General features: G+C 42.9%; 1 protein-coding gene and 1 long non-coding RNA gene across 2 annotated transcripts; both read right to left on the reverse strand.

Moving 5' to 3' along the window:
• Positions 1-1,672: 1,672 nt before the first annotated feature.
• On the reverse strand, positions 1,673-3,511 carry LOC132446795 (uncharacterized). Its single transcript, XM_060037256.1, has 4 exons — positions 3,407-3,511; positions 3,249-3,310; positions 3,024-3,133; positions 1,673-2,925 (listed from the first exon to the last, which is right to left on the reverse strand). The coding sequence occupies exons 3-4, from the start codon at positions 3,028-3,030 to the stop codon at positions 1,673-1,675; spliced, it is 1,260 nt and encodes a 419-aa protein (XP_059893239.1). The 5' UTR covers positions 3,031-3,133; positions 3,249-3,310; positions 3,407-3,511.
• A 5,983-nt stretch (positions 3,512-9,494) lies between these two features.
• LOC132446657 (uncharacterized) lies at positions 9,495-10,652 on the reverse strand. The gene is made up of 4 exons (XR_009522946.1): positions 10,487-10,652; positions 10,335-10,396; positions 9,656-10,141; positions 9,495-9,585 (listed from the first exon to the last, which is right to left on the reverse strand). It is a non-coding gene; the product is annotated as an uncharacterized LOC132446657 (long non-coding RNA).
• Positions 10,653-13,954: the final 3,302 nt, after the last annotated feature.

Below are 13,954 nucleotides of genomic sequence, written 5' to 3' on the forward strand. Positions count from 1 at the left end.
TATTGCAATACTATGATAAAATGCCTCAACAGCACTCCCAAAGGACGCTCCTCTCTGCAATCATTGTTTAAAATCTGCCACATATTAGATAATGGTTGTGATTTCCCCCCAGCCCAATTCTGCTGGAAACTCACATTAACTATGTTTTGCATCCAATTATGTGGAGACTGAAATCTATTGAATTCAAGATGCCTAATTAGGTTAGGCTTATTGTGGGTTCGAAGATGGCTGCTATAGGCAGTATCGCCTAGCCCTCAAGGAGATCTCCTGCGTGGCAAACCTGCATCATGTATAAGAACCGCTTGTAAAGCGGTTCCCAACATCCTGTGTCCAAGTCATAGAGGAGCCCAGCAAAGACGGGTGGGGTTTAGCAGTGACCATTGTTAACATATGCCATCTTTTCCTAGTCAAGTTTTGGACCTCAATACAACTCAAAGACTGCAATATGACATTACCGAGTCTTGAGATTGACGAAATAGACTATTGTAGCCATACGGTCTAGTTTTAAACCAGCCACATTTTTTTAACTACCTCCATGGATTATATTGATCAATATCCTCCAGCCTATATTTATTAGACAGTCTTCACAAATGTAGACCATCAGCAATCATAAAAAACGTTGTGACAACTGGAGGTGGATTAGGAAGAATCTCAAGGTAAAAAGTATTTTATTGGCATGGCCGGAATGGTGAAGATGCCACACCTATAGGGTTAGATTTTCACCCACCGTGATTCAGTGAAATCGAATGTCTTTCTGAAAAGGCCAAGAGGTTATGCTGCGGACCTCGAACGCAGTTCCCTGAGAAATTCATTGTCTTTTACCCCCTATAGAATGATCCGTTTAACTCATCTCTATTTATGTATCCACAGCCATGTGTAACTTTCTGATCTCCTGACCGACCTTCCTGGTCATTTGATCAGAGTTATGGTCCCAAGAGTATGTTCGGAACCAGACCTATTTCATAATTTAAAGTCTATGAAAAATACAAGTCAACTCCGGCTCATTGTAATCATACAATTAACCAGTTTACATCTTCCTGTATCTAGGCTAGGGAGGTGCCCAGAAAAGCCACAGGTGGCGTGCAGCAATTAACATTTTAATTAGTTTGATCGGTTCAGCTCAACCAACAAAACGTTTTAGACCTCAACCCAAACTACTGCAACACTACATTAATGCCAGTCTTGAAAAAGAGGCTGAATTTTATAAAAGGTCAATGATAGCCATAGGGTAATGTGCCCAGACAACCAAATTTGTGGAACCCCTCCCTACAATACTTTCCAACCAATATTTGCTAGCAACACTTTGTCATACATTGACCATCAGCGAACGTAAAACCATGGTGAACCACATGGGGGGGGCGAGGGGTCCTCGAACAGTAGCAAACAGAACAAAAGATTAACACAGGTATTCCTTAAAGGAGATATACCGAGATATAGCAGGGAACTACAAAGTATATACTAGAGACCATAAGGGCACAATGACGAGTCCTGCATGGTAGAGTTATGACCTCAAACTTTGTGTTGAATGACTTTATTGAAAACCCGGCAAGAAAAGTTTGTAGGGCGTTTCCAAGGGAAATGTTCAGAGTTCACCAAGAAGAGATGGAGAAAAGATTAAGCATTGAAGGGTCAAAATGTTGAATCTTTTGATTGTACTACTTACATTACATGATCACTTGATAGAGCTTGGCATCTGGTAGTTGTCCCAGTCTTCAGGATAAACCCCAAATGCCTCAGGACCTTGGTTGAGGGAGTATTGGTCTGAGGTGGCACTCAGTCTGGACCGTTGGTAGCCACTCCTGATCTGGATAATGAAGCTGGGTGAATAAGGCTCACTGACGCCTGATGGAAGCTCCTGCATGTCAGAGTGTTCAGAACCGTCACCCAAAGGCTTAATGACTCCTTGTTGAAGCTCCTGCATGTCAGAGCCTTCAGAACCGTCAGCCAAAGGCTCAATGACTCCTTGTTGAAGCTCCTGCATGTCAAAGACTTCAGAACCATCACCCAAAGGCTCAATGACTCCTTGTTGAAGCTCCTGCATGTCAGAGACTTTAGACCCGTCACCCTGCTGGTAGAAGGCTGCCATCGCAGAGTCATATTCATTGCTCGGTGAATAGCCTTCCATGTTCCAGGCGGTCAGGTAGTTCGATTGGTCTTTTGCCTCAAGCTCAGCAACCTCCCAAACACCTGCTCCACCAGAGCCCTGTTTGGACATGGAGGAAGAGGAGGAAGCTTGGCTAAGAGCATGGCACCTCTTCTGTTCCCTGGGCTCACTGACGCCTTGTTGAGGCTCCTGCAGGTCAGAGACTTCAAACTGAGGCAGAAGAGCTTCAAAGCCGTCACCCTGCTGGTAGAAGGCGGACACCTCAGAGTCAACTTCATTGCTCGGTGAATAGGCTCGTCTGGTCCAGTCAGAGAGTTCTTGAGAGGTCCCTGAGCTCAGTTGATGAGCACCGGCTACAACTGCAGACACTCCCTTTCCCTGTGGTGCCTCTTGGTTGGGCGCACCTGCTCCACCGGAGCCCTGTTGCAAGGGATTTAATGGCAGCATGGAGCCTTCTTTGGACATCAAGAGCGAGGGGGAGGCTTTGGCGGGAGACGTCTTGAGGGCCCTGGGCTCAATGAGATGTCCCTCGTTTTCTGGCACATCTTCGCTGGGACCACCAGAAGAAGCTCTCTGGTCCACCAACCCGGTCATGGACAGTTCCTGAGGTTTGGTGAAATATTCAAGGGGTTTATCAGGGTCCTGGAGCGTAAGATAATATGAAGGTATGGTGCCCTGCTTGTACATGCCAGAGGCCCAAAGGGACAAAGCTTGGTCAAGAGAACCAGATTTCCTGCTTGATGCTCTCGGCACCCTGGACTCTTCGAGATATTCAAGGCTAGACGAGTCTTGGTTCAGTTCATCTTCCCTGGATGATGAGCCTGTGAATCCGAGGGACAGGTGCGAATTTGTTAAGATGACTTTGAAGTTGCAACTGAAATGCTACCATAAATAAATTGAAAAAAACTATTGTTCCTACTAGCCATTTTAATTAGAAAATGAAATGTTTGATCTTAATAGAAACAGTTCAATGGCAGCGTAATGGGTGTCGCAGGAGGAGAAATAGCTGTCATTGTACAAGAATTGAACCTACCAAGACAAAACATTTAGTAAAAACTAAGTGCAATTTGATGCAGCATTAAACAGATCTTGGGTCAAGAACCACCCACATGTTTCAACACAGATTCAACAGTGAATTCCATACCACTTCTAGTTAATGGAGCAGAAGTCCCACTGCTAAACAGGAAAAGGCAAATCCAATAAACCCTGAAACAGAAATTCAAACATCTCCAGTTATGGCTTCAACAGATACTACCAACATTTAAAAATCTCATTGACAGCATAAATAGGGATTAGACACACCTTAAAAGGCTGACAAGGGCCATGGCAAAAAAAGATTGCAGCAGAATAACACAAGTACTAAATACAAACCCCCAGCTAGACAGTGGAGTGCTAGTCCTACTCTAGATTGTCCTTATATTGTTTTTTTTAAAAACACCTCGTTAATGCTTATTGAAAACAGCTGGTATATGAACAAGAAGAAAGGGCCCTCCCTCGAATTAGAGTCTTACATGAACTCAGTATATGTTTTGCATCCAAATAGGCAGACACTGAAATTGATCTAAGATTTAATTTTAAGATGCCAAATTAGGTTATGCCGGTTGTGGTTGGATGATGACTGGTTTAGGCAGCCTCACCTGGCCGCAAGGGTGATCTCCTGCATGGCACACCAGTGTCATGTAGCATTGTCCTACGAATTCTACAATAAAGTGATTTAAAACTTAATCCTGATGGAGGAGCCCAGAAGAGCAGACTAGGTGGCCATTGTTGAGCCTCATTTACATGAATGGGGCAAGGAAGGCTCTGCGTTAGCGCGTCCATTGTTTTCTTTTGGGCAGAGCTCTTGGCCAACTATGCGGTGCACTACCTTTGGCGTCGTGCACAGTGCAAAATTGGCAGAAATGTATGCTAGCACAGAGCTTCTTTTGCGCCCAAAATTCAAATTATTCCAAATGTAACTATTTTTGCACACAGATATCAGCTGTATGTGACAGAGCAAGATGACCGAATGGATGAAAATCAAGTACTCTGTATCTGAGTTGCCGAACCACAACCCTAAAAATATCTCAAATTACAAAAACAATTACGAACAGTGAACTCTGAGCAGTAATATGGGGCCGGTTTGTGAATAGGGATATCATTTATGATGTAGCTAAATGAAAGATAGCTATATGTCACTATGGGGTTGCTAGGCCAGGCAGTCAGCCTAGAAAATTAGCTTGGAAAAAACATTGAAGCTCTGCAATAATATATTGGTCTGTCACTTCATCTTCATAAACCCCTACTGATGAAGTGTACCTGCATTGCTGAATGGGGCTGAAAGCACCATCCTTTAGTTTTTGCCATGATCATGTAGGCTCAAATGGGCTTTACTTTTTTCCAGGACAGATGACTTTTACCAGCCAAGTATTGGACCTCAACACAATTCAAAAGACTACACAGCATTAACGGCTCTTGAGAATGTAGCAAACAAATGAAAATGGGGTTCAGAAAACCTTTGAGGATTTCAGCCTACATGGATTAACTGCAGAGTCTCCATCCTAGAATTCTAAGCAAAAATTGGCATGGAGGTGGTTCAAGCAGCATTCCTTGAAGCCAAGTCAAATTAAACCATCTGGGCATTAATTGTAAATTAGCCACGATTGAAGGGTCCGAATCACCCACGTCCTTGAGTCTGCAGCGTGATGATGCCACGCCTTTAGGGTCCATTATATCTCAGAAGCATACAACTTTATATGGCGTCGTCTTGTCCACTCTTTTTAAGCATAATCTGTCAGAACTGGTGTTCGTACTACAAATTGAGGCACCAATACAGGCTTAAATATCCTACGATTATTAAATGATGTCACTCATGCAAGATGATTGTCAGAGTTAACAGTAGCAATCAGAACATAAGATGACTACAGGTATTCCTTAAGGTTGATAGAAGGGTGTAGTGACTGCAAGTGCACAATAATGAGTACTTCATGGATGAGTTGCATCTCACTTTATGTGTTGAATATTGAAAACAGGAAAGACATTTTTGCAGGACGTTGCCGAGGGAAAGGTTTTCCGCCCACCTAGAAGAGATTGAGAAATGATTAAGCAATGAAGGGTCAAAAAGTTGAATCTTTGGATTGTACAACTTACATTTCAAAATCTGATCCTTGGTAGAGCTTGACATCTAGAAGTCTTCAGGATTAATACCATATTCATGAAGACCTTTGATGAGGGAGTATTCGTCTGTGGTGCCACTCAGTCTGGACCGTTTGTATCCACTGCTGGTCTGGACAATGAAACTTGGTGACCCGTCAGCCTGCTGGTAAACAGCTGCCATCTCAGACTCTCCTCCCATGTTCCAGCCGGTCTGGTCCTGAGATCGAGAGTTTCCTCCGCTTGAAGCAAAAGACCAATCTCCAACTTTAGATACTCCCTTTCCTTGTGGTGCATCTGCCTCACTGGATCCCTGTTGGGACATGGAGGCCGAGGAGGAAGCTTGGGCGAGAGCAGACATCTTGTTTGCCCTTGGCTCAATGAGGTATCCAAGGTTGGACCAGTATTGGTCCAGAGCATCGTCACTAGATGATGGATAGCCTGTGGAGCCAAGAGACTGTTGGGACTTGTGGAAAGAGGCAATTTTGAGTTCTCAGTAGCATAAACAATGCAAGTTTGAGTCATCCAGGTACACGTACAAGAATCAAACTACTCATCACCTAGTACCATAAAGAGAAAATGTAGCCGCTACCGGGTTCGGGTGTTTTAACAAAAGGTTCAGTGAAATACATACCATATCTTGCAAGTGGAACCCCCATCCCACTGCTAATCAAGAAGATGCTAATCAAGTAAACACTGTAACAGACACAGGGTTTTTGTCAAAACTTTTCAAAAACAAAGACACTTCCTAATATCATATCAATTATCAACTATGCTTAAACATACCTTAAAGAGGAGACAACTGCCATGGTAGACGATATTTACAACAGCTTAACACAAGCTGTAACTATGACCGACCAGCTTTCAGACAGGAGAGACCTGGTACTATGCTTGCATTGCTAGATTGTCTTTATATTGGTTTTGAAAAACACCTCATTAATGCTTATGGAGGACAGCTGGTATCTGCACAATCAACAAACACCTTCCTCCAATGAGGGCTTGACAGGAAGTCCCAAGATGTTTTGCATTTATGTAGACACTGAATAAATATCGACATCAGCTGTCATTTTAAAGATATTCATTATAAAGTTTGATAAATAGGTTATCTTTCAAATTCAAGCAACTTGAATCATTGAAATCAGATACATTTCAACATTCTCAAGAGCACCAAGAGGTTATGCTGCGGATGTGGGGGATCGAACCCAGTTCCCTGACCACAAACTATCTTTTCCTATCTTTTTTTTTCTATCGCATCAGTATTGATCATCTGTTTGTTATGGATCTACAGCCATGTGACACTTTGTGATCCCTTGCCCGTCAACGTCCTTAGAAGCCATTCACAACACAGCCACGAGAGCCCTACTGTGATCGGATGACACTGCCTCAACCGAGGGATGCATTGTTGGGTTGTTTGTTTGATGGTTATGATCGTAATGGGGACAATGTTGAAAAAGAAGGTAAACCCCAGGTAAACCCCAGTAAACCCCACAAATCAAACGAGAGCAGTGGCTGTGGGAATTTATACGACAATGTGATTTACTCGTGTGCATATCTCTCCTTTCCGGCAGTAGTCAGGAAGTTGAGACTTCAGACGTGGTTATAATGACACAGACAACCTTTTAGTGAATATTCTGTCCCACCTATTTCCATTAGCTTCTCTCGTCTATCTTCCCCTTTCTCTCGCTTATAGTCACTCATAGAGACGCAAACGCCCTCTCTTCCTCTGTCTTTCTCTTCATCTGTGTGTATGAGACTCTCAGTGTTTGTCTCAGCCTCAGCATGTTGCACAAACATTAAAATCTAAAATCTGAGAAAGAAAGAAAGAAAGTGGTACAAAAGTGGGCCAATGTTAACTACAAAATCAACAGTAACCATGCCACATACCAAATGACCTATATAGGCCTATGCAATACATATGAAAAGCTTAAGCCGACATACGACAGTCTCTTTTGACAGTGTAACGCAGATTCAGTGTTTCTCCTTTTAAAAGCCTGATGGACCCCTGGCGAGGGGAGGGGCCCTCTGACAATCCTTCATGTCCCTGCTCAGAAACCAGAGGCAAAGCTGGTCTCAGTGGGGAGAGACTTAATGGTCTGGTACCAGACTTGTATACCACAAGCACTTCCTGAAGCCTACCTGCTGACGGCGCTTACCTGCTGCCTGCCTCTGGAGGAACCAACCTCGCAGAGCAGACGGTCCCGCGATACAGAGTGCGACTATGAATGTGAATATATAAGCCTGCACTGGAGGCATTTTAAGTAGCCTGATTATTATATATCTAGTGATATTTTTGCAGCATTTTACAGCATTCCCTATGTGTACAAGTAACAGCAGAGGGAGAGATAATGGGTGAATGGGTGGCCAGGATAGACAAGGTAGGAGGACTAGAGAAGGGAATGAAATGGTGGATCACAAAGCAGACCCAAAAACGTTACCAAAAATATCTTAAAGGGTTAAAGGGGGACGAGTGAAACATAATGAGCATTTTGAAAGGGTTTCCAGAAAAATGGAAAGTGGCATATAGGAAGAGAATACTGAGAGACAATGGGAGGGGATAGAAAAAAGAGGAGAGGGCAGAGAGGAAAAAGAGAAACACTCACTGCAGCTAAAAGCTTAGAGCGTGGGGCCCTTGTCATGCAAACGATTTTCTGATTCCCTTGACAATATTCCCTTCCTGTTATCCTCAATGGGCCGAGCACATTTGAACATCTATATATGTAAATGAAGTTACGTAGGCACCCATGTGCTGTCATTGACTAAACCTTAATCATAAAATGTAAAAGATATGGGTTAACTGGTTTAACCTGTAGGCCTACGTAAATTATGTTAAAAACAAGGCTTCTTTTTAGAGGGGTCATACACAGAGCGATTTCTGACCGTTCCCTGGTAAAGAGGTCTAATTGCTCCATAATTGCATCCACTTAAGACACAAAAAGGTTTGAGCATGAAGTGGTTTAGCGCAAAACCAATCCCACCATAGTGCCTCCCGGTAGAACAGTCAAGCATATCGGACGCAAATTCAACCCACACCGTGGCTTATTTAAAAGGTTTAGACGTGAAAAAAAAAAAAACCTTCTCAACCCTTTTATTGACAGACGCGATGTGATGCAGTAGAAAACACCATGTAGGTTCAAGCTCCTTTTCTTTTGAGAGGAAAGGTAACAACATTTTGCCATCCTTCTGGTCTCAAAAAAACGTATGCATGAAGAAAAGGCCTGGATGTTGATCTCGGCATGTAGCTCAGGAGTAGAGCGGGTTGGCAGTGTCAAGGTGTCCCTGAGCAAGAAACCTTACCCTAACTGCTCCCAAAGAGCTGGCTGTCGCCTTGCATGGCTGACACCGCTGTCGGTGTGTGAATACATGAATAGTTGAATGTAAGGCAATATTTAAGGTAAGGCACGGTTTGTGAATAGAGATATCATTTATGATGTAGCTAAATGAAAGATAGCTAAATGTCACTATGGGGTTGCTACGCCAGGCAGTCAGCCTAGAAAAATAGCTTGGAAAAAACATTGAAGCTCTGCAATAATATATTGGTCTGTCATTTCATCTTCATAAACCCCTACTGATGAAGTGTACCTGCATTGCTGAATGGGGCTGAAAGCACCATCCTTTAGTTTTTGCCATGATCATGTAGGCTCAAATGGGCTTTACTTTTTTCCAGGACAGATTACTTTTACCAGCCAAGTATTGGACCTCAACACAATTCAAAAGACTACACAGCATTAACGGCTCTTGAGAATGTAGCAAACAAATGAAAAGGAAATGGGGTTCAGAAAACCTTTGAGGATTTCAGCCTACATGGATTAACTGTGCAGAGTCTCCATCCTAGAATTCTAAGCAAAAATTGGCATGGAGGTGGTTCAAGCAGCATTCCTTGAAGCCAAGTCAAATTAAACCATCTGGGCAGAATTGTAAATTAGCCACGATTGAAGGGTCCGAATCACCCACGTCCTTGAGTCTGCAGCGTGATGATGCCACGCCTTTAGGGTCCAATATATCTCAGAAGCATACAACTTTATATGGCGTCGTCTTGTCCACTCTTTTTAAGCATAACCTGTCAGAACTGGTGTTCGTACTACAAATTGAGGCACCAATACAGGCTTAAATATCCTACGATTATTAAATGATGTCACTCATGCAAGATGATTGTCAGAGTTAACAGTAGCAATCAGAACATAAGACGACTACAGGTATTCCTTAAGGTTGATAGAAGGGTGTAGTGACTGCAAGTGCACAATAATGAGTACTTCATGGATGAGTTACATCTCACTTTATGTGTTGAACAATATTGAAAACAGGCAAGACATTTTTGCAGGACGTTGCCGAGGGAAAGGTTTTCCGCCCACCTAGAAGAGATTGAGAAATGATTAAGCAATGAAGGGTCAAAAAGTTGAATCTTTGGATTGTACAACTTACATTTCAAAATCTGATCCTTGGTAGAGCTTGACATCTAGAAGTCTTCAGGATTAATACCATATTCCTGAAGACCTTTGATGAGGGAGTATTCGTCTGTGGTGCCACTCAGTCTGGACCGTTTGTATCCACTGCTGGTCTGGACAATGAAACTTGGTGAATAAGGCTCACTATCTAGTTGTGGACGCTCCTGCATGTCAGAGCCTTCAGCCTGCTGGTAAACAGCTGCCATCTCAGACTCTCCTCCCATGTTCCAGCCGGTCTGGTCCTGAGATCGAGGGTTTCCTCCGCTTGAAGCAAAAGACCAATCTCCAACTTTAAATACTCCCTTTCCTTGTGGTGCATCTGCCTCACTGGATCCCTGTTGGGACATGGAGGCCGAGGAGGAAGCTTGGGCGAGAGCAGACATCTTGTTTGCCCTTGGCTCAATGAGGTATCCAAGGTTGGACCAGTATTGGTCCAGAGCATCGTCACTAGATGATGGATAGCCTGTGGAGCCAAGAGACTGTTGGGACTTGTGGAAAGAGGCAATTTTGAGTTCTCAGTAGCATAAACAATGCAAGTTTGAGTCATCCAGGTACACGTACAAGAATCAAACTACTCATCACCTAGTACCATAAAGAGAAAATGTAGCCGCTACCGGGTTCCGGTGTTTTAACAAAAGGTTCAGTGAAATACATACCATATCTTGCAAGTGGAACCCCCATCCCACTGCTAATCAAGAAGATGCTAATCAAGTAAACACTGTAACAGACACAGGGTTTTTGTCAAAACTTTTCAAAAACAAAGACACTTCCTAATATCATATCAATTATCAACTATACTTAAACATACCTTAAAGAGGAGACAACTGCCATGGTAGACGATATTTACAACAGCTTAACACAAGCTGTAACTATGACCGACCAGCTTTCAGACAGGAGAGACCCGGTACTATGCTTGCTTTGCTAGATTGTCTTTATATTGGTTTTGAAAAACACCTCATTAATGCTTATGGAGGACAGCTGGTATCTGCACAATCAACAAACACCTTCCTCCAATGAGGGCTTGACAGGAAGTCCCAAGATGTTTTGCATTTATGTAGACACTGAATAAATATCGACATCAGCTGTCATTTTAAAGATATTCATTATAAAGTTTGATAAATAGGTTATCTTTCAAATTCAAGCAACTTGAATCATTGAAATCAGATACATTTCAACATTCTCAAGAGCACCAAGAGGTTACGCTGTGGATGTGGGGGATCGAACCCAGTTCCCTGACCACAAACTATCTTTTCCTATCTTTTTTTTTCTATTGCATCAGTATTGATCATCTGTTTCTTATGGATCTACAGCCATGTGACACTTTGTGATCCCTTGCCCGTCAACGTCCTTAGAAGCCATTCACAACACAGCCACGAGAGCCCTACTGTGATCGGATGACACTGCCTCAACCGAGGGATGCATTGTTGGGTTGTTTGTTTGATGGTTATGATCGTAATGGGGACAATGTTGAAAAAGAAGGTAAACCCCAGGTAAACCCCAGTAAACCCCACAAATCAAACGAGAGCAGTGGCTGTGGGAATTTATACGACAATGTGATTTACTCGTGTGCATATCTCTCCTTTCCGGCAGTAGTCAGGAAGTTGAGACTTCAGACGTGGTTATAATGACACAGACAATCTTTTAGTGAATATTCTGTCCCACCTATTTCCATTAGCTTCTCTCGTCTATCTTCCCCTTTCTCTCGCTTATAGTCACTCATAGAGACGCAAACGCCCTCTCTTCCTCTGTCTTTCTCTTCATCTGTGTGTATGAGACTCTCAGTGTTTGTCTCAGCCTCAGCATGTTGCACAAACATTAAAATCTAAAATCTGAGAAAGAAAGAAAGAAAGTGGTACAAAAGTGGGCCAATGTTAACTGCAAAATCAACAGTAACCATGCCACATACCAAATGACCTATATAGGCCTATGCAATACATATGAAAAGCTTAAGCCGACATACGACAGTCTCTTTTGACAGTGTAACGCAGATTCAGTGTTTCTCCTTTTAAAAGCCTGATGGACCCCTGGTGGCGAGGGGAGGGGCCCTCTGACAATCCTTCATGTCCCTGCTCAGAAACCAGAGGCAAAGCTGGTCTCAGTGGGGAGAGACTTAATGGTCTGGTACCAGACTTGTATACCACAAGCACTTCCTGAAGCCTACCTGCTGACGGCGCTTACCTGCTGCCTGCCTCTGGAGGAACCAACCTCGCAGAGCAGACGGTCCCGCGATACAGAGTGCGACTATGAATGTGAATATATAAGCCTGCACTGGAGGCATTTTAAGTAGCCTGATTATTATATATCTTGTGATATTTTTGCAGCATTTTACAGCATTCCCTATGTGTACAAGTAACAGCAGAGGGAGAGATAATGGGTGAATGGGTGGCCAGGATAGACAAGGTAGGAGGACTAGAGAAGGGAATGAAATGGTGGATCACAAAGCAGACCCAAAAACGTTACCAAAAATATCTTAAAGGGTTAAAGGGGGACGAGTGAAACATAATGAGCATTTTGTAAGGGTTTCCAGAAAAATGGAAAGTGGCATATAGGAAGAGAATACTGAGAGACAATGGGAGGGGATAGAAAAAAGAGGAGAGGGCAGAGAGGAAAAAGAGAAACACTCACTGCAGCTAAAAGCTTAGAGCGTGGGGCCCTTGTCATGCAAACGATTTTCTGATTCCCTTGACAATATTCCCTTCCTGTTATCCTCAATGGGCCGAGCACATTTGAACATCTATATATGTAAATGAAGTTACGTAGGCACCCATGTGCTGTCATTGACTAAACCTTAATCATAAAATGTAAAAGATATGGGTTAACTGGTTTAACCTGTAGGCCTACGTAAATTATTTTAAAAACAAGGCTTCTTTTTAGAGGGGTCATACACAGAGCGATTTCTGACCGTTCCCTGGTAAAGAGGTCTAATTGCTCCATAATTGCATCCACTTAAGACACAAAAAGGTTTGAGCATGAAGTGGTTTAGCGCAAAACCAATCCCACCATAGTGCCTCCCGGTAGAACAGTCAAGCATATCGGACGCAAATTCAACCCACACCGTGGTTTATTTAAAAGGTTTAGACGTGAAAAAAAAAAAAACCTTCTCAACCCTTTTATTGACAGACGCGATGTGATGCAGTAGAAAACACCATGTAGGTTCAAGCTCCTTTTCTTTTGAGAGGAAAGGTAACAACATTTTGCCATCCTTCTGGTCTCAAAAAAACGTATGCATGAAGAGAAGGCCTGGATGTTGATCTCGGCATGTAGCTCAGGAGTAGAGCGGGTTGGCAGTGTCAAGGTGTCCCTGAGCAAGAAACCTTACCCTAACTGCTCCCAAAGAGCTGGCTTTCGCCTTGCATGGCTGACACCGCTGTCGGTGTGTGAATACATGAATAGTTGAATGTAAGGCAATATTTAAGGTAAGGCACGGTTTGTGAATAGGGATATCATTTATGATGTACCTAAATGAAAGATAGCTATACGTCACTATGGGGTTGCTACGCCAGGCAGTCAGCCTAGAAAATTAGCTTGGAAAAAACATTGAAGCTCTGCAATAATATATTGGTCTGTCATTTCATCTTCATAAACCCCTACTGATGAAGTGTACCTGCATTGCTGAATGGGGCTGAAAGCACCATCCTTTAGTTTTTGCCATGATCATGTAGGCTCAAATGGGCTTTACTTTTTTCCAGGACAGATGACTTTTACCAGCCAAGTATTGGACCTCAACACAATTCAAAAGACTACACAGCATTAACGGCTCTTGAGAATGTAGCAAACAAATGAAAAGGGGTTCAGAAAACCTTTGAGGATTTCAGCCTACATGGTTTAACTGCAGAGTCTCCATCCTAGAATTCTAAGCAAAAATTGGCATGGAGGTGGTTCAAGCAGCATTCCTTGAAGCCAAGTCAAATTAAACCATCTGGGCATTAATTGTAAATTAGCCACGATTGAAGGGTCCGAATCACCCACGTCCTTGAGTCTGCAGCGTGATGATGCCACGCCTTTAGGGTCCATTATATCTCAGAAGCATACAACTTTATATGGCGTCGTCTTGTCCACTCTTTTTAAGCATAATCTGTCAGAACTGGTGTTCTTACTACAAATTGAGGCACCAATACAGGCTTAAATATCCTACGATTATTAAATGATGTCACTCATGCAAGATGATTGTCAGAGTTAACAGTAGCAATCAGAACATAAGATGACTACAGGTATTCCTTAAGGTTGATAGAAGGGTGTAGTGACTGCAAGTGCACAATAATGAGTACTTCATGGA

Source organism: Gadus macrocephalus, chromosome 18, assembly GCF_031168955.1.
Source record: "Gadus macrocephalus chromosome 18, ASM3116895v1".
Lineage (NCBI taxonomy): Eukaryota > Metazoa > Chordata > Actinopteri > Gadiformes > Gadidae > Gadus > Gadus macrocephalus.